Genomic DNA, 17,466 nt, shown 5'->3' with positions numbered 1-17,466 from the left:
GCGTCAAAGGTTGTGATTTTTTCCGCTCGATAATTGTTGACCGAGTGAGTATATTCTAGGGCATAAAAAGCCACGCACAGACTGTACATACACGGTATTACACATGGGAAAAAACTTGAGCAAACGCACACAGCATCGATCCCGTTTTTACACACCCACCAACACTGTGGCATGCATGTTCCACTTAGGATGGGGGGCATTTGCGTTCTATTGGATATATAGAGTAATTTCCTATCATGCAATTGTGTAACTGTGTATTATCATTGATTTTCTGTCGCATTTTTCAACAGACGATCTATGTAAACCAAATAACCCCTCGTCAAGTGTACACGCGCCGGCCGGATTCCACCCATACTACAATGTGGATATATATACGAGGATATATGGTGAGTGCCTGATAGAGAGAGAGCCAGAGAAAAAGGAAAAAACGCAGCTACAAATGCAAAGCATCATTTCCGGATCAATTTATTCCTCAGCATCCACGCGCCGAGTCAAATGTCTTATATGAAAACGGTTTATATAACCTTCAGCTGTATTATCAATCGTTGTCGAACAGTATTATATAGACACCCCATTCTCACACAAACTGAGCAAGAAAAGCATGCGCTTCTTGGAAACCATACGAATTATAGAATCATATATATAATATATAGATTCAACAATCAAGAAATGCCGGTTACCGGGCGTGATACGGAAAAAATATAACAGCGTGACCTTTCTTCTCCCGGAAGAACGAAACAGAAAAACTAGAAAAAAATAAAGATAAGCCTTTTGTGGATTTTGATTATCAGAGAACGTATTGAACCGGTTTAATGGCGCCGAACGACTTCAGCTCGGCGAAGATCTTGGCAAAATATCCCGAATCGGAGTTTAATCGCAGCATGTTGGCGCTGTGTACGTCGATCATGTGCAGGCAGCGCTTCCAGAAATCATCCTTATTCTCATCGGCATATAAGAATAATTTCACCGGATAGGAGATTTCGTGTCCCATATAGGAATAGGATAGGTATAAGGCCGTCAGCACGTGGGCCTGCAGTTGCCGGATGGATTTGGCGTGTTCCATCCTGAGATCGCGCAGGAGCAGATAGAGGAAGACAATGTTGGCCGGATTGATGAAACCAATGTCCTGCCAGCCCTGGGCGATCAGGTTACGGTCCAGACCGCGCAGCCACAACGGCGGATCCTGTGGGGAGAAGTCGCCGTTCAGGTTGCGGAAGCGACCGTGTAAGAAGATGCCGAAACAGCGCAGCAGCTCCGAGGTGGAGGCCTGCAGAACGGTGCGCTTAACAATCCGCGGGACTTCCTCTTTGACATCTGCTGTGTCGGCTTTTACATTCTCTTTGTTGTCAGATTCGCGGGTTATACGAGAAAGGTCTTCCTGTGCAATCTGAAAATGCATTACAATCACAATACTGAAAAATGAATAAGAAGATTTTCATCGGAATTGCTTGCTCATACAAAAACTGGTAAAAACCGCGATATCGTTAGCTCGAACATACAATAATTTATACATGCTGTTTACACGGTAATACAATTGTATCTACGCATTATATAGAACATTTTTCCATTTAATTTTGAATATGATTATGATTTATGCATTAAACACGCTCACGCGGCATCCGAGTTATCCGGAGAATTACCAATATAAATCGAATTTCAAGCTTGGTTACGCACTCTACCGCTGTGCATAATTCATGTGCGTGCCGCATACCTGATGTGTCCTCTCGATGACCTTTTCCGAATCAGCTCGTTTCAGTACCAGATCTTCCGGCAGAATCCGTGCCTTACTATTCCGTTTAGCACGGCTCAGCGCACCGGAACTGATGAGCTTCTTCAAGGTGTTGGTGTTCATGATGTGGAAGTGTTGCGCAATCATATTGCGAGCGGCTCCGGTGGTGTCCTGTACGGCTTTACTCGATGGCAGGCTTTGATAGGAGAATACACTGGCTACCTTGGTCGGTGCGGACAAATTACTCCCGCCAGTCGGCGTGAAAACGGATAATGTGGCACCCATCTTCTGCTGTACCATGTGTATATATACCAACGAGCGGGATGATTAATACGTCGCACAGGAATCGGCGATAAAGGTGCGATAAACACCCCTCCCCCGCGCGCGCGGTGTGTGCTAAATTAGTCCACTAAATCCGTCGCGTTGTGCCGGTTAATTCGCAACTAGCACCGTCAACGTCACGGATTGTTTATCCCGCGTTGCCGGGTTTGCCGAATACAAAAGACAAGCAACGTTGGTGTACGGTGTTGGTCTACGGGGGAAAAAGGTCCTGAATGATGTGTTTGTACAATAGCTGTGTAGAGAGCAGTCTATGGGAGGCTGCACTCCATCGGAATGAAATGGCGTGCGGGCCGGCTGTTATATATGCACATCATTCCTGGCAAGAGTGTTTTACGCAGACATGTAAAATATATGGATCCCCCAATTGCACCGGCTAGCAGAACGGCTCCAGCTGTGGGCGTTGACGTCAGCCTGTGGATATCAGGGAATGACAGGCGTTTTATTGGAAGAATATTTAATCAGCATGGGATGCAAGGATGCTGAAGTGTATATCAGTGAATATATATGCCGGCATCAGCGTACATACCAATGCCCTGTCGTGTCTATCACTCGATCGATAATGTGATGAGCTGGAACCGGCGTTTTTTAATGGTGTTCGTGTTTTTTGATCAGCGAGATTATGGGGAAAAAATGGAAGATTCTTTTCAGACTCGGGAATGATCGTTTCTGAAGGGGACATGCACTGATGGGGATTCTGGGTGACAAAGTTACGATCGGGGCATTGTGTGGGACTTTATGCTCGGCTTCCAGGGTTATCGTTTTCGTCGTGCTCTATAAATAGCTTTGACCAGCGATACTGCATGTTCGTGCAAATCGAACAGAGCAAAAAAAGCAATATAAGATACACATCAAACAATAAATTTTAAATTGATAGAACTTGTTTACGGTTTGTGTGATGTCTTTTATATATATACTACTGACTATTCATGTGCCTTACGTAATTTGAAATGCAGCGCAGTATATATTCTGCTACATTTTTAGACCGAATAAATCAGCATGTACAGATACGTGCGATGTGCGCACTCCTCTCCGCTTATTTCTTTTTAATTTTTTCCCAGGAATATTTTTATAAAGCGCCATTGTTTACGAGTTATTTCAAGATTTACCGCGCCACGCCTTGGATTCTTTTATTAGAAGGCACACCAGACTGCGCAGTACATTGCCAAGATTTAAGAGGCTCACCGGTAAATTCGTTGCCACTGTGTGTTTAATGAACCTGTCAGAACAAAAACGTGCGGCACGCTATTTTAACGTAATTGCACCTTAACCTCCACTAAAAACTGCTAAATGGTAAAGGACACGTATGTCTTATACCGCCTAAATAACCTGAAAATGTTATGTACACTTAATTTAGGGTGACCAAATTACGCCGGCACGTGTACTGTGCACCTCCCAAAAATGCATCCTGAATAGCCGGTTACAGTACGCCGCAGGAGCATTTGGAAACCTGACAAATGCTTCCTGCGCATTGAGCAGCCGAAACATTAGCAAAAGCTAAATGCGGCGCATAAGACAAAAATACAAACGCAATCAGCGTTGATAAATATTATGACCACCTGGGGTATAAATAAGTTGCGGTCCCATTTTCCGGTAGGCGATTGACGTACATGATAATGTTTCTGGGGCGGATAGAACATTAGGACAATGCATTCCGTTGGGAGCCGGCTTGTAAGACGATCCTGCTCATTTGTATCGACGCAGTGCATTGTTAGCATTTAATACTGTCTCTTATATAAACCTTATACGTAGACATGCGCGTTGTGTAACATATTCCTTTACTGGCAAATTGTTCATAAAGGTCACCCTTCTCGTGTGATTTCAATGTGGATAAACAATTTTACAGTGAAGACTACAATGACACTTTAATTCATAATCGCATAAATTTCGCCGAAATAATGATAAATTTAGCCGGTCGACAATGTCTCACGTTGATACTTAATGCATTCATTGGGCAGACAGCGCACGCTCTCATTTTTTACAACCAAATTAACAATAGGGAAAAAATTCCCCGATGACGCACAATGCTGCCCTCGCGTGATAGAATTAAAGAAGAAGAAATTTGCTATAGATAACCACATTATCTCCGGAGCGCGGAGGCCCACGCGCTCGCTGCCCCACAATTAAGCACGGGTGCCAATTGTGCCCGGCGCTTCCGGTGGGAGATGGACGTGTCCGCCTGCGCCCCGTTCCTCCCGCACCATGGATCATCGTTATCAGCCGTGTGTCATCGGCATCCATCATGCTTATCGCGGGAGAAAGCAGCTGTACAGCGTGGTCGGATGGTGTTTACGGCGCGGGAAGAAATGGCCACAGGAATATACATGTATACGTAGACGCCGGCTATTAATATCCCCTTAACGCAAGGAAACGACCAATTAATCTGACTTTTAAGCCAGATGCCGGTTTGGAATGCGCCCCAGCGTATAATGCTTTAATCTTCTTGTTATTCGCCGGGATCCTTCCGCCGTTATTGAGTGTTTAGTTGCATTCATTTAAAAAATCTTTGAAGCTTGGACAACAAAAAAATAAACCCAAAAAAGCGAAGATGCAAGGCTTGCAAATATATGTAAATGCTTATTTAAAATTAAAGGACAGTTTATTAGAAAATGCCATTTTCTTACAAAAGTGGCATTACACTTTGCCGTAAACAAGTGTAATGCACAGGCCGGCATGGTACAGCTTATTAGGACTGTATCCAAAAAGCAAAACGTTGTGAGAAAAAGCTACATTTGCGCAAATAACGTAGTAGCATACACGTATAAAATACCTATCAAAAGTTGAAAGTCTAAGTTCGTTCTGCCAACCCCTAATTATTGCATTTTACACTGCACAAGGCTCACTATCAATTACGATGCCCATGCAAAGCGCTACATTTGTTTAAACGTACTGAATAAAGTCATCACCGTTAGTTATCATTACGCTAAACACTATTTAATACACCTAAATGCAAAATTGAAAACTAAACGATATTTTATGCATGGTGGTGCACTTGAATAATTTCTGTTTGACCGCGTCAGAAGGTCGTTAGGAGCCTACTGCATTTTAATAAATGATCGAGCAACTCACAAGACAAAGCACAATCTGGAAAAGATGCCGGAAAATTGTCGTTCGTATTGCACCCTACCACAATTATCTAGGCACGAGTTTGTCAGAATTTCACGCGCTGTCGTGCAGGAATATGGACATAATTGCCTTTTACGGGAGATTATTATAGCAAATCATAACAGCACTTAATCATGCAATTCTCTTATATAAGCATCCTAAATTTTCGGGAAATGTATTTAGAAAACCCATTATTATTTTTCAAACCAACTACTGCGCGAGTACTGAATTTTGCAGGTTTATAAGAAAGCTTAAAATAATTAGGATGCGAGCTGTTTAACTATTGCATGTACGATATAAACATGTTGCTGATTGTTTATTGGTCAAAATGTAGATTACTTTTAATGTATTCCAGACTTTTAATAGATTCTATCAGATTTTTCACGCCTGATCTTCGCCGTGACAATCTGTGCCGACTTGCTGACGTCAGCTTGGCGTTATTTTATTGTCGGATGGCATAATATTGAAGCAAGAGCGACCGGAAGTCAATAAAGTAGGCGACAGCGCCTGCAGCGGGGGCACAAATGCCGGTCTTCCTTCTAAGACAGCTAGAACGCTATAGTCAATAAGACTTACTCCTGATTACACTGCTGCTATCAAAGCGCTAAGCCCTTCCACACCAACTACAACAACAACAATTTCGGTCAAATATCGATAAACTTTTTGCTTTGAACCTTTGATGAATTCAGTCTACACCGGAAAAAAAGGTCAAAGAACGCGCGCGCGCGGCACTCCATTGACAAATTAGTGGCGTCGCGGCAAAATCAACACGCGCTACTCTGTGTGTATTTAGAATTACGGGCGTTGTCTATGTAAATTCGGGAAAAAATTTAATATAAATGCAGATTTTATTTGATTTTGATTTCGGCCAATTTTTCTTATGCTTTGACGTTTGATGAATTAGTTAGAAACACACATAAATGCAATAATAAGTGGCTGATGTACCATGAGTCGACGGATTTATTTCTAACAAAAGATAAAAAAATTGTTTTGAATGTTTTCTTGATGCAAATACATGTGTATCTTTAATTTTAGCAAGCAAATCTTACAACCAGCGATACATGTATTATAATCAGTACTCTATACAGAAACAGTAATATATTCCATAGAGTCGTTTTAATTGCGCAACGCACAAGTCTCCGAACGCACAGCAAAATGCTTTCGTAAACAATATTAGCGCCAATAATTCATTCAGTGTCGCGGACATCCAATTATTGCAATACAACAAAAACACCCCCGAACGCTCTTCATCGGGAATTCGGTTTGTTTTGTATGGAAAAAGACAGTCCATTACGATGGATATAGTGGAGCAATAATCCCAGATTGCAATTTAATTTTTCCCGGTGCCTGGTAGCGCTGCTGCCGCATCAAGCCGGTTAGAGACGACGACGTCGATGTCTGGCAGAGGCACTTGTTTATCGGATTGTCCACAGATAAATATGCATATTGAGTTATCCTTGAATGAAGAGGGAGCTTAATTGCACGCACATGCCTATCCAGTTGGGGATTAAGTTGACTATCTTAAATTGTATTAAAGGTCGCGTGATTACATGCCACATCAGCATGCACATCAGCCTTAGACACTAATACTCCGTAAATGAAATGCAAATCTAATCAACTTGAACATCATCAATAGCAGCGCAATTTCCAATTGCACCATGGGGACGGTTGTCAAGAATAAAAATATTTTTACTCACTATTTACATATGCCGGCATTAATATCCTTCAGTAGATACAGATACAGTGCTGCGCTCATTGATCACAACTTCTTGCAACCAGTTTTTTCAAACACACTTTCGTATATTTTTCAAAAGCTGCAAATATTTACAGATATTTTAAAAAATCTTAAACATTTCAAAATTATTTAAAAAATGACTTTTAATTAACAGCATATAAAATTGTGGTCGTAATTCCGATTTCTGTAAAAAAAATGTTGCGGTACTAATTCAACATTAGATAAGAAGGCCAAAGAATTGCATTAATGGTTTGCGTAAGTATTTTACAAATCTGGAATCGAAGAAAAACATGTGATCCCCTAAATTCAGTGTTAAGAATTTACGAATTTCAGCTAAATCTCTGCGGGGTATGTTTTATTTTCCCCGACACAAACACCAGATGCTGCCGGTTTCCAGGTTCTTATGAATATTTCACACTCTGACCTTGACTGTGCTCCTCCATATATGCAGTGCCTAACGGGAGACTGTCTGACGTTAACTTCAAGCCAGCTAAGTCATCTGACTCTTCAATGGTGCAATTACACTGATGGATTTGAAGATGCTACTTGCTAGGGCTTAATTGCTTCCTATCACCAAACCACGGGCACATCCAACAGCCATCGATTTTATATCTCTTCTGCCAGCCCGGAAGAGCCCTATCCAAACTATAAATAACATCAAAACATACCACTTTGCATTTGCATGCAAATGCTGTATTTCGGGAAAAAACACCATCAATCTGGCATATGCTTTTGATTGAAAATTCCTCGTTTTCTGAGGAAAAGAGGAAAGACAGCATTTACAGTGGAAGTGTAATTAAGCAATAAGTAGAGTAATGGAAAAATACAATTCATTCAGTTTTCTAATTTATGACGTGCATGCGAGACGTCACTGCACTTAGACACGATTCGACCAAACGGCCAAAAGGTCAACAATATTGTATGCTGGAAAAAAATCACGATTCACCAATTTTGATTTAAGGTGCGGAGCGGACACTGCAAAAAATGCCAAGAAGAGCTCACATGTGCTTCCACATTTCGAAGGCACTTTACGGCACTTGTGGATGCCAAGCGCCCAAACGTCCCGGAAGTGTTGAAGTTGCGATTGCATAACACGTGCAGTGTAAAAGGAAGGTATTGTGGCGACAGGGTCTATTAGAAATTCAGACGCATCTACTGGAAATTAAGATGTTTCACGGGTTTTCCTACGTAAAGCATCACGCTGTGCCGGTGAAGAGTTCTCAGTAACAATGGAGATCCTGACACACCTACGCCGAAAGGTTGACCATTTGCAATACAAGCGCGTGCCTAAGCTGGCAATGTGCGGCGCTTTCACATACACACGCGTCGTGTTTCTTTCTAATTTTATTTCGATTAATTAACAGTAAAATAGAATTCTTTCATTGGTCTTTCATATCGGGTCGGTTAGTCTTAACAACAAGACATTTTCTTTCTTTCTTAGATGATATTAATACTCGCATTACGCAAACAAATACGCAAGCAAAAACCATTTTTATCGACAGAATGCTCTGTCTGCAGGTAACTACTACCATCCACATTATTATGTCTGTATGACAGCCAGACGTCTCGGACAACAGGGCGTTCATGCACAGAATAACGTTATAAGAACGTGTCTGCTTAATGTTAAACCAATTTTGTTACGTAGAAGACCGCAATTTAGTGTAGTTATTATTAATAACTTGGTATGTGATCTATGTACCACATTTAGACTTTTACCAAATATATCGACCCGCAGTCAAAATTAGTAATGTCTGCGCTTACAGGGTCATGAACCTGGATGTTATTTTATAAAACCTGAAATCAAAGTTTACACAGGCGTTTTTACGAATCCGTTATTACAAGTTTCCATAACATACAGTACAGCACGCGTCCTGGTATCCTCTAACAGCTGATGCAATTAAACAGAACGAAGTCTTTTACCGCTCAATATAAAGGCATCCGGGTTTGGGCAATTTCAGGCAAAGTGCGCGTCAAACATTCAGGTGGCGTAATCGAATATTAGTTTGAACTGTTGAATCTTCCTACCAAGGCTAGTATATAAAGCATTCTCAACACGTTCCGAAATTTTCATTGCTGCACTATCGTTAAATTAAATTTCAACTGCATCCAGATTTAGTCCTATCGTTTGTTCGTTAAAAGGTCACGTTTAAAATGGCTCAGTTTGCTTTTGCTTTGTTAGCTTCGTTCGTCGCATGCGCTATGGCTGCTCCCATGGACATGAGTGATAGTGGTAAGTCTGAAAACCTGCCTGATAGTTTGACCTTTCAGTGGTTATCGCTAGTGTATTACATCGTTGCTTGTGTCTGATATAACTTTGTACGTCTTTTTTCGTTTGTAGCCAGTCCACAAGAACGCGCTATCATCCGTCGGGTAACCGCCCAGCGTGCCATCTTCCCAGGTCTTGGCGGATTCGGTCTCGGCGGACTGGGCTTGGGCGGATTCGGTTACGGTTTGGGCGGACTGGGTTATGGCGGTCTTGGCTTTGGCGGACTTGGCTACGGTTTGGGTGGACTTGGATATGGAGGATACGGCTTCGGATACCCAGGTATAGTGCAAGCTGATTATCAGTTTGAAATGAGTGAATTTTGAATAATTTGTGATTTGGCTTTTGATTCGTGAATTTCAAGTAATTTTTTCTACGCATTCAGTTTTGTGACTGGTTAAATCTTAATTTTGTGGTGATAAAGAACGATTTTCGTTTAATGACTTTTGGAATCGTCTGACATGGATCGACTTTTGACTTATCGCGGTTCATTGTGTAGGCCTGTTCTTCGACGAAGAGCCCAGTGGCTCCAGCGATGAATCTCAGATGGACGGCGAAAACGACGAGATGATGGACGACCACATGAAGTCCTACAGCAAGGGCGACTTCAAGACTATCGTCATCCCCGGCAACATGATCCACAAGATGAAGGTGAAGCTCTACAACAAACCCGGCATGGAGTCCTCCACTGCCAACATGGCTACCTCGATCGACGCCACCAACACCGCCCCTATGACCTCCACCAGCAACATGAACCAGAAGGTCCGTATCATTCGCGTCCCCACCTCCGTATTCCGCCGTTTCGTCCACCACGCTCGCCAGTCCACCGGCCACGGCATCGACACCGACCACATGACGGAGAGCGGTATGACCGACATCGACAATGAAGTCCCCATGGAGGCCAGCATCGACGCCGACAACACCGAGCAGGAGGAAGCCACCAACGTGAAGGGGATGAAAGTGCTGCGCGTTCCGCATGAAGTCTTCACTCGTCTCCACAAGACCATCCCTAAGCGCGTCCAGACAGCCGTGACGGATCAGGATTTGGACAACATCGTTAAAGGTAAAGAGAAGTCCATGGTTCGTGTTTTGCCGGTTCCGCATAGTATTTACAAGAAACTGAAGGAGCAGTACCAGAGTGCCTATGAAAGCGCGGATGAGGGCTCATCCGATGACAGCATGTTTGGTTCGTCTGATGAAAGCGCTGATAGCTCAACTGATTCTGAATAGTGTGGTTGAGCGAATTTTCTTGTTGAGTTGATTTTCTGACGTTGTTTTCTGGTCATGATCGATACTTGCGAGTGTCTTAATTTTTGTACTGGTTGTTTTTGAGCGGCTGTGAACTGTCAATGCGTGCTAAGAACAGGAAGGTTGAATTAAAACTGAATGGAAATTGCCAGATCTTTTATTCGTTACATGTACAATTACTACAATTACGTTTGTTTCAAACAAACGTTCACTTCATTCATGTGCGAATAACCAGAATGTCTGCATTTCTCCTCGTCCCTAGTAGAAACCAAAAAACCTGTCAGACGCAGCAGATTATTGCAGCTACACAACCATTTTGCAATCTGGCAAAACCTTTAGAGACGTGAATCCACGTTGTCTCACGGCAAATTCTGGACAGTGCCGCACAATATCTGCTGTCGTTATGGAGATGTGGATTCGCGAGGGTTTACTGTTGGTCGCTATCCTGGATGCAACGTTCACCGTGTCGCCGAACCTAGGAAGCCTCTATGGTTGACAACTTTTTTGGTGGTGTTGCAATACTTACAGACAGTATCTTGGACGCTTGTGACCAATCACGCCGGCGACACACGAACCTGAAACCGTTCGCAGACGGTGAACGATACTGTTAATAGTTATGACCTTATTGTACCAGATGTACCGGTATGTATGCCAGCCAAAAACTGTAGAAAATTGTCATTCCTCAGTTGAGAGAATTCCCTCTTAAAGGCCAGCGCCATGCGACAGATTTCGGCTGCGTGCCGGTTATTCCCATTATCACTTTTCCCGCTAAAAACCTGTGGTTGTGGCAGAAAAGTACTGTAGTGGTTTTCAAGCAGCACTGGCAAATGCGCCCTCATTGGAACTTGAGCTGATGTGATATACAACATACCAAGTATTGGTCCTCTACCGTTTCCACTTTGTACACCGCAAAATTCGTCACGACCTTGTCAAATCGTGTAAAAAGAGTGTTGATGACTTCGATAATTTGGTACGGGTTATGCGTGGATACAAAGTGCAGGAATCCCCAGATGTGACTGAAGAATACGGTGGAAGCGGCAAACACATCGGGTGTGATTTTGTCTCCTGTGTACAGTTGATCCAGTATCCATCTGTAAAAGCAAACTTAGATGCACTGAAAACGAGAAATAACGGCCCTGAAAAATGATTATTTGGATGTCTTCCGTACCACAAGAAATCTAAGCTTAAGGTACGTGGTACGCGTACCATGTACCTTAAATTTCTGAAGTACGGAAATAAAGTAATTTTATCCCAGATCTTCTTGCATCTTAATGTACACGTTAAGATGCAAGCAGATTTGGGACAAGATTTAATTCCCTACGCCAGACCATCGGACCAAAATATTTCATCAACAAAGGCGGCAAAAAGCGTACGCAAACTCTCGTGAGACTACTCGTAGTCACCCGGTAAACTCGGTTTTAAATCCCTTATTGGGAAATCGGTTTTTTGTGTTACCGTACGCTCTTACTCTTATGGTTAGCAGCTATACCGACCAGTAATACCGTATGTATGTAACGTTCTTGCATAACGATTTTAAATTTTCTCCACTTATTATAATTATTTACTTTGGTAGCATTTCCAGTAATAGCCCTTCGCACACCGACTGCTCCTTGGCCAACGCCGCCGTCCTATCCTGTACTTGCTTTTCCAATTGTGCCGCATATGTTTCCATCCTCGTCAGAATATTAGCCAACAGGCCATCGCCACTGACCTTACAGATCGCTCGAAACCGCTCCCTCACTACACGTATCGTCGGACGCTGTCTAGCGTCTCTCTCCGCACAAGCCCCAATCAGCGTCTGCAGGCCAGTCCGCTGCTGCTGTGACGCGCGACTGTTCAGATCGGAGTATTTAATCATATCCTTCATAATATGCGCCAAAGCCAAGATGTCACCGCTCCCGTCCAGCCGTTCCGTGCTGTTGACGGTCAGCGTGGAGTCAGCCCAACGGTCGCTTTCGTGGAGCAGTGTACCTTGTTTGTCCACTGCAATCAGGTTGTGATAGGGACCCACTAGGTCCACAAAACCCAGCTCGGAAATCAGAAGGGTGAAGCGGATGTCGATTAGGCAGATGGCAGCCGTTAGCGACCCGTGGCGTTTTAATGGACTGCCATGGATGTACCTTATTCCCTACAATCATTATCTTTATTGCAAATTTAATGTGTTCGACCTTTAGATCTGCATTCGTGGTCAGATATATTTTCACAATGACTGTACCTCTATGAGGTCGCTAAGGAGCGAACATCTCAGATCCCAATCAGCACTGTAAGTCGAGTCTTGCAACGCTTCCGGCAAATTTCCTCTGGCGCAAAATTTTTGCAAGAAATGTACGATCCCATGCTGCATACAGACTCCAACAAAAGGCACAATATTCGGGTGCGAAACCTGCATTATCTAAAAAAAATAATTTCAAAGACCATGACTGCACCTTTACGGTACTGTAAACCTTTTGCTTACAGTATGTGCTTACTTGCAGAAGCAGCTTTCTGTCTTTCCGCTTCTCCAGTACTTTTCGACCGTGTTTCCTTATAAAGAGCTTTACGCTGACCGGGTCATCTTTGTAAATGTAATCCGGTTTATCGTAATTACGAAGGGAATAATTATTCTATAAAATAATGAACGGTCCAATCTACACCATGAACCATATACTGTAGTTCCATAAACCATAACACATACAATAAAACTGAAGTTATGTGTAAGTAAGCATGGTTGACCTTTCGGCTAGATTTGACGGAGTCACGCGAAACAGCTTTCTCATTAAGTGGCTTAAGGAATGCAGTGTCCAGCATCCAAGAATTGCTTTTCAACTGGTGTTCTCGTTCCAAGCGCCTTCGAGAAAGAAGGGTTAGGATGAATCCACAGTATTTTTTGCGCAACCGTTCAAAGCTTACTTGTAAAGATACCATAAAAGAAACCCCAGAACAGCGATAGTTCCCGTAACTGCTGGAATGGTACGAGAACTGCTATCTGAATCACCTACAAATAAAACAATATCCGGTATCTGAAACTAAATATGTAGATTATAGACAATGCAGCTTATAATTTTGATGGCGCGCCTGAGTGACAATAATTTCCCAAATAGCCACACGGTGGTTCATTCTTCGGTGGCCCGGAGCCACCAAAATCCAGTTCCCCGTTGTTTTCATTCGTCAGTGTTTTCTGATAGGGATCGTACCGAATCGCCGTCTAATAACATTGAAGAGCAATTGCACATACCGTAGTTAAATGTAAACCTTAAACGCGGTCAATGTTGTATAACAATTAACAATGTATACATTGCTATACAACGTTGACGAGTGTATGCTACGTAGCATAGTTTTTGACTGCTGTTTGAAGACATTTGTGCCGTTTTAATTTTTCTAATGCACGAAGCATATTTTGGTTCCAAATGACGTACCTCGAATTTACCGGTAGTAATATTCAGATCTTGGATGCAGTGCTGGGATTGTCGTTGACCACCTGCATCGATGAACACCTCGCCAAAACCTGCATTGGGAAATTGCCGCCCCAGCATCCGGCGCGCCACAGACGCTCCCCCGTATGCCTGCTTTCTGGTTTCATTAAATATCTCCGACAATATCTATTGCCAGTACAAACGTTTGCGCTGTGCTTTAATTAACTGCTGGCTGACTGTGTCCAGCTTACTTGCAAGTAAACATAAAACGCTTGATATGCCGCGATGTTGTAGTCGTTCGGCTGGAAATGTACAGGGCTTAAGCAACATTCAACCATAATTCTAGCACGCGACCGTGGTAATCTCCTTACATTGTCGTCTCCTGGATAAAATGAGAGGTTGTACCGATTTATGTTGACACTGGCCATGGTGTCTTGTGTCTGCATGTTTTTGGTAGAAACGGTCCTGGGGCAAGGCCGAATATGGAACAGCTGGCGAAAAGCTTGAAATGCGACCTAAAATGTTCGATTTTTCGCGGACCTTCGCAGCGCAAGAACGTGCTATGCAGAGCGATGAAATATTATCTAAACTTGCCTCGTCTTGTCCATCATGCATCTCCCATGTCAGATTTCCCGATACGTAATAGCCAGGCGCTGCGGTTGCCGTAATGTACACCTCGTAAGAAAAGAAACAACCGTATACAATTTGGCGCAGGTGCATTGGCCAGTCATACTAAGGTCACTTACGTACTCTCCGTTAGTCATGTGTAGATCATGGGCAGCAAGCTGCAAAAAAACCCAAAAAGTAAAACAGTATCAATTATGAACGGATGCCACGTCGCCTTTGAACGTACCATGAATTTGCGCACATTGGCAGGATGCATGGAGAGGACAATGACTGAAATCAGTGCAAAGCTTAAGCGCAACCATGCAAATTCATTAAGCTCGCTATTACCAGAAATCGTTGCGGTGTTATATAATGCGCAATACAATCTGCTAATATTCCCTTTAAAGCTACCATGGCACCATTTAACTAGCAAAATGCCAATGTTAGTATAAATATTGATTGTGCTTACCTCGGGTGTATGTCTTCAAGGTCAGCAGGAACGGCTTGGGGGAGAATGGTTTATCTTTATCGAGCTGTACTTCTACCGCGCCAATGCGCAGTGGTGACCGGCGCGCCTTGTTTTGCGACTGCATGACTCCGACTAATTCGTAATAACTTGGCACATTACTGGTATCGTAGATTAGTCCCACGTTGGTCCAGTTGTAGCGGTCCAGGAGCGCAAACATGGTGTCAGCTAGCACCGACACCTGGATACTGGAGAACGTGACATAACTGGGATAGGCACTGCGGTCGCGCGTTGCGGGATAGGCAAAGGCGCTAATTGAAAGAAAAGCAATCTACAGGTTTGATAAGACTATACTTACGGCATAAATAAAATTATTACGACGGTCATGCCAGACAACTTACGTAGCTCCCATGAAAACATCCCATTCTGGAAGCCAACAGTTGTTAAGTAATACAGAATATGAGCTGATAGAGTTCTCAATATGTTTTACCTCGTGCCAGCATCCCGGTAATTAGCGAATCCCCACAACCTAATCCGCAGTTGATTATTAAGAGCGCCATTGTTTTATTTAATTACACTGCATTACTAATTGCATTAAACGTTGAAATATAAAAACCGAACCGCACCGAACCATAAATTAAAAAGGTACACCGTCTAATTTCACTAAACAAGCGGGTTGGTTTATCCTCAGGTGTATAAGATATCGATAGTCTTTGTTAAAGTTCCATGAACGAGTTGTCTGCTCCAGTCTGCTCACTAGTTATTATATTAAGATATGTATCATATTTCAGAATATATACTCAAGTAGTGCTTATTGCTTTTATAGTAAATACTCGTATTTGTATTGTATATAGAGTACTAAAACGGAAAAAGGGAAACACAGCCTTCAAACAAGCAGCCGGACAGCTCGATCTCACCGGAAGTTATGAGCGCCATAAGATTTTGTTCGCTCCATTTTCGACGATAATAATAGTCCGCCAGCATATAATAATTAGCCTCGGTGTCCTTACAATCACTACTCTTTGGTATTTCCAGAACAAACTGGTTGCAAGTTAGATTAAGGTCAGGATAATCAAGATTCTTATACCAGTTGAATTCGTCAATCGCAACGGATACACCGGCCGCCGTATGACGAGCTCCTCCATTCTTTCCCAGAACGTTACCATATCCATATGAAACAAATGTTATATTTATGCAAAACACCATCGATAAACAGTTGGCAAATAAAATTAAAAGTGCGGACAAATTTGTTTTTATAATTCGGTCAGGAGGCATTTTCAGTGCGCAGATAGCGTTGTAGCAGCTAACCTGTACTAAAATCATAACATGTCTTCAATCGAGAGCGGAATCATATCGAGCAGAAGTGTTTTGATACTGCTTTGCAAGAGGAGCACATTTCGCATGCGACATTTCGAAAACGTGACAACGCTTCCGATCAAAACATGGGACGCTGAACAGATTCAAACGGGGTCGCTCGCAGACCTTTTGCCGGGCCTTTGAACACGTTAATCCCGGCATTGACAAGATCTCTGTGTCTGCCGCGGCACTTCAAATGCTTCGTTGTGTGCGTGCGAGATAAAGATACACACAAAGGTCATTTCCCGGACACAGATATTCCTATGCCGAAGAATAAAGGTGCATTTTACCATGAGCAATGTTTTCAATATCAAACAAAGAGAACATATGACACCAGAAAACATAAACAAAAAAGGATGAAACACTCTATTTGCTGACCGACACACCAACGATATAATTATTCTAGCTATGCAGATTGTTTGATTACAGTAGCTTGGTACTCGTACAGGAGATTTGACTGTATTGCTGATTTTTCTGACGTATCTGGTGAAATTCAGTTCATACAGGATATTTTGTTCCTCTTCCCATTAAAAACGGGTAATGCGCATTGCGGTTTGCCATCTGCGGTGAGGTCTAATTGCCCTTCTACCGTATTATGGGACGCTAGGGTGTGCCGTCTTAATAATATACGCCGGTTGCTTCATTCGTGGGATTCTCGGTTAATGCAGTCCGGGGCTTCCGTGAAAAGAAATGCACACTCATGTCTAATGTTCCCCTGCACGTGGATCCACAAACAGCAAAGTGAGAACACGTGATCTGGAAATAAAATGACAAAAACAGGAAGATCTTTCTACAGAAAACCAATATTGTCGCATTTTTCAGCATTCTGGGAAATGGGCGGCAACTCTTCTTAACTCAACGGCATTTTTACGTACAGTATTTCATGTAGCAACTCGTACAGCATATGAAATGCACGTTTACCATTAGCTGTGCATTAATGCTTTTACATCTACAGCGACACAATCGTGGGAACTCAAATATTATTGTTCGAAAATCGTAATTCAACACTTTTTGGTGCTTAAGTGTCTCTGAGTCTGAGGCAATTTTGAAAACATGGAATGGAAAAAGCCAAGAGTTCCAAGAAGTTCCAGTAGAGACAAATGAGCCCTCGTTGTGTGTAGAACTTAAAAATCCATATCGCCAAAATGACCTGTCAAAAAGTACGCATGTTTGCTCTAAAGGTTTATTTGCCGACAACAGAAAGTTGATAGTCAGCGGATACAATTA

General features: G+C 42.7%; 3 protein-coding genes across 3 annotated transcripts; 1 reads left to right on the top strand and 2 right to left on the bottom strand.

Annotated features, from left to right (window-relative positions):
- Positions 1 to 460: 460 nt before the first annotated feature.
- On the bottom strand, positions 461 to 2,375 carry LOC129588368 (cyclin-dependent kinase 5 activator 1-like). Its single transcript, XM_055482555.1, has 2 exons — positions 1,712 to 2,375; positions 461 to 1,387 (listed from the first exon to the last, which is right to left on the bottom strand). Exons 1-2 carry the CDS (start codon positions 2,027 to 2,029, stop codon positions 788 to 790), a joined length of 918 nt encoding a protein of 305 aa, XP_055338530.1. The 5' UTR covers positions 2,030 to 2,375; the 3' UTR covers positions 461 to 787.
- Positions 2,376 to 8,997: 6,622 nt separating this feature from the next.
- Positions 8,998 to 10,529, top strand: LOC129588431 (uncharacterized). Its single transcript, XM_055482634.1, has 3 exons — positions 8,998 to 9,138; positions 9,247 to 9,453; positions 9,671 to 10,529. The coding sequence occupies exons 1-3, from the start codon at positions 9,060 to 9,062 to the stop codon at positions 10,399 to 10,401; spliced, it is 1,017 nt and encodes a 338-aa protein (XP_055338609.1). The 5' UTR covers positions 8,998 to 9,059; the 3' UTR covers positions 10,402 to 10,529.
- A 37-nt stretch (positions 10,530 to 10,566) lies between these two features.
- LOC129588304 (atrial natriuretic peptide receptor 1-like) lies at positions 10,567 to 16,197 on the bottom strand. Its single transcript, XM_055482470.1, has 21 exons — positions 15,801 to 16,197; positions 15,374 to 15,412; positions 15,285 to 15,309; positions 14,887 to 15,194; positions 14,665 to 14,708; positions 14,558 to 14,596; positions 14,406 to 14,486; positions 14,183 to 14,251; positions 14,063 to 14,113; positions 13,815 to 13,997; positions 13,474 to 13,603; positions 13,309 to 13,393; positions 13,132 to 13,246; positions 12,888 to 13,022; positions 12,635 to 12,802; positions 11,985 to 12,547; positions 11,291 to 11,510; positions 11,060 to 11,195; positions 10,946 to 10,994; positions 10,753 to 10,894; positions 10,567 to 10,677 (listed from the first exon to the last, which is right to left on the bottom strand). Exons 1-21 carry the CDS (start codon positions 16,156 to 16,158, stop codon positions 10,633 to 10,635), a joined length of 2,985 nt encoding a protein of 994 aa, XP_055338445.1. The 5' UTR covers positions 16,159 to 16,197; the 3' UTR covers positions 10,567 to 10,632.
- Positions 16,198 to 17,466: the final 1,269 nt, after the last annotated feature.

Source organism: Paramacrobiotus metropolitanus, unplaced genomic scaffold (genome assembly GCF_019649055.1).
Source record: "Paramacrobiotus metropolitanus isolate TYO unplaced genomic scaffold, Prichtersi_v1.0 Parri_scaffold0000029, whole genome shotgun sequence".
In the NCBI taxonomy this organism is placed as follows: domain Eukaryota; kingdom Metazoa; phylum Tardigrada; class Eutardigrada; order Parachela; family Macrobiotidae; genus Paramacrobiotus; species Paramacrobiotus metropolitanus.
Note: the sequence above shows the minus strand (reverse complement) of the source record. Positions and strands in the feature narration are given on the sequence as shown.

Coding starts and splice junctions, on each gene's coding strand:
- LOC129588368 (XM_055482555.1), bottom strand. CDS start 2,029: ATGGTACAGCAGAAGATGGGTGCCACATTATCCGTTTTCACGCCGACT. Junction 1,388..1,711: donor TCATCGAGAGGACACATCAG/GTATGCGGCACG, acceptor ATGCATTTTCAG/ATTGCACAGGAAGACCTTTC.
- LOC129588431 (XM_055482634.1), top strand. CDS start 9,060: ATGGCTCAGTTTGCTTTTGCTTTGTTAGCTTCGTTCGTCGCATGCGCT. Junction 9,139..9,246: donor CATGGACATGAGTGATAGTG/GTAAGTCTGAAA, acceptor TTTCGTTTGTAG/CCAGTCCACAAGAACGCGCT. Junction 9,454..9,670: donor ATACGGCTTCGGATACCCAG/GTATAGTGCAAG, acceptor TTCATTGTGTAG/GCCTGTTCTTCGACGAAGAG.
- LOC129588304 (XM_055482470.1), bottom strand. CDS start 16,158: ATGCCTCCTGACCGAATTATAAAAACAAATTTGTCCGCACTTTTAATT. Junction 12,803..12,887: donor ACAGAAAGCTGCTTCTGCAA/GTAAGCACATAC, acceptor TAGATAATGCAG/GTTTCGCACCCGAATATTGT. Junction 10,678..10,752: donor GTGGATTCACGTCTCTAAAG/GTTTTGCCAGAT, acceptor GGTTTCTACTAG/GGACGAGGAGAAATGCAGAC.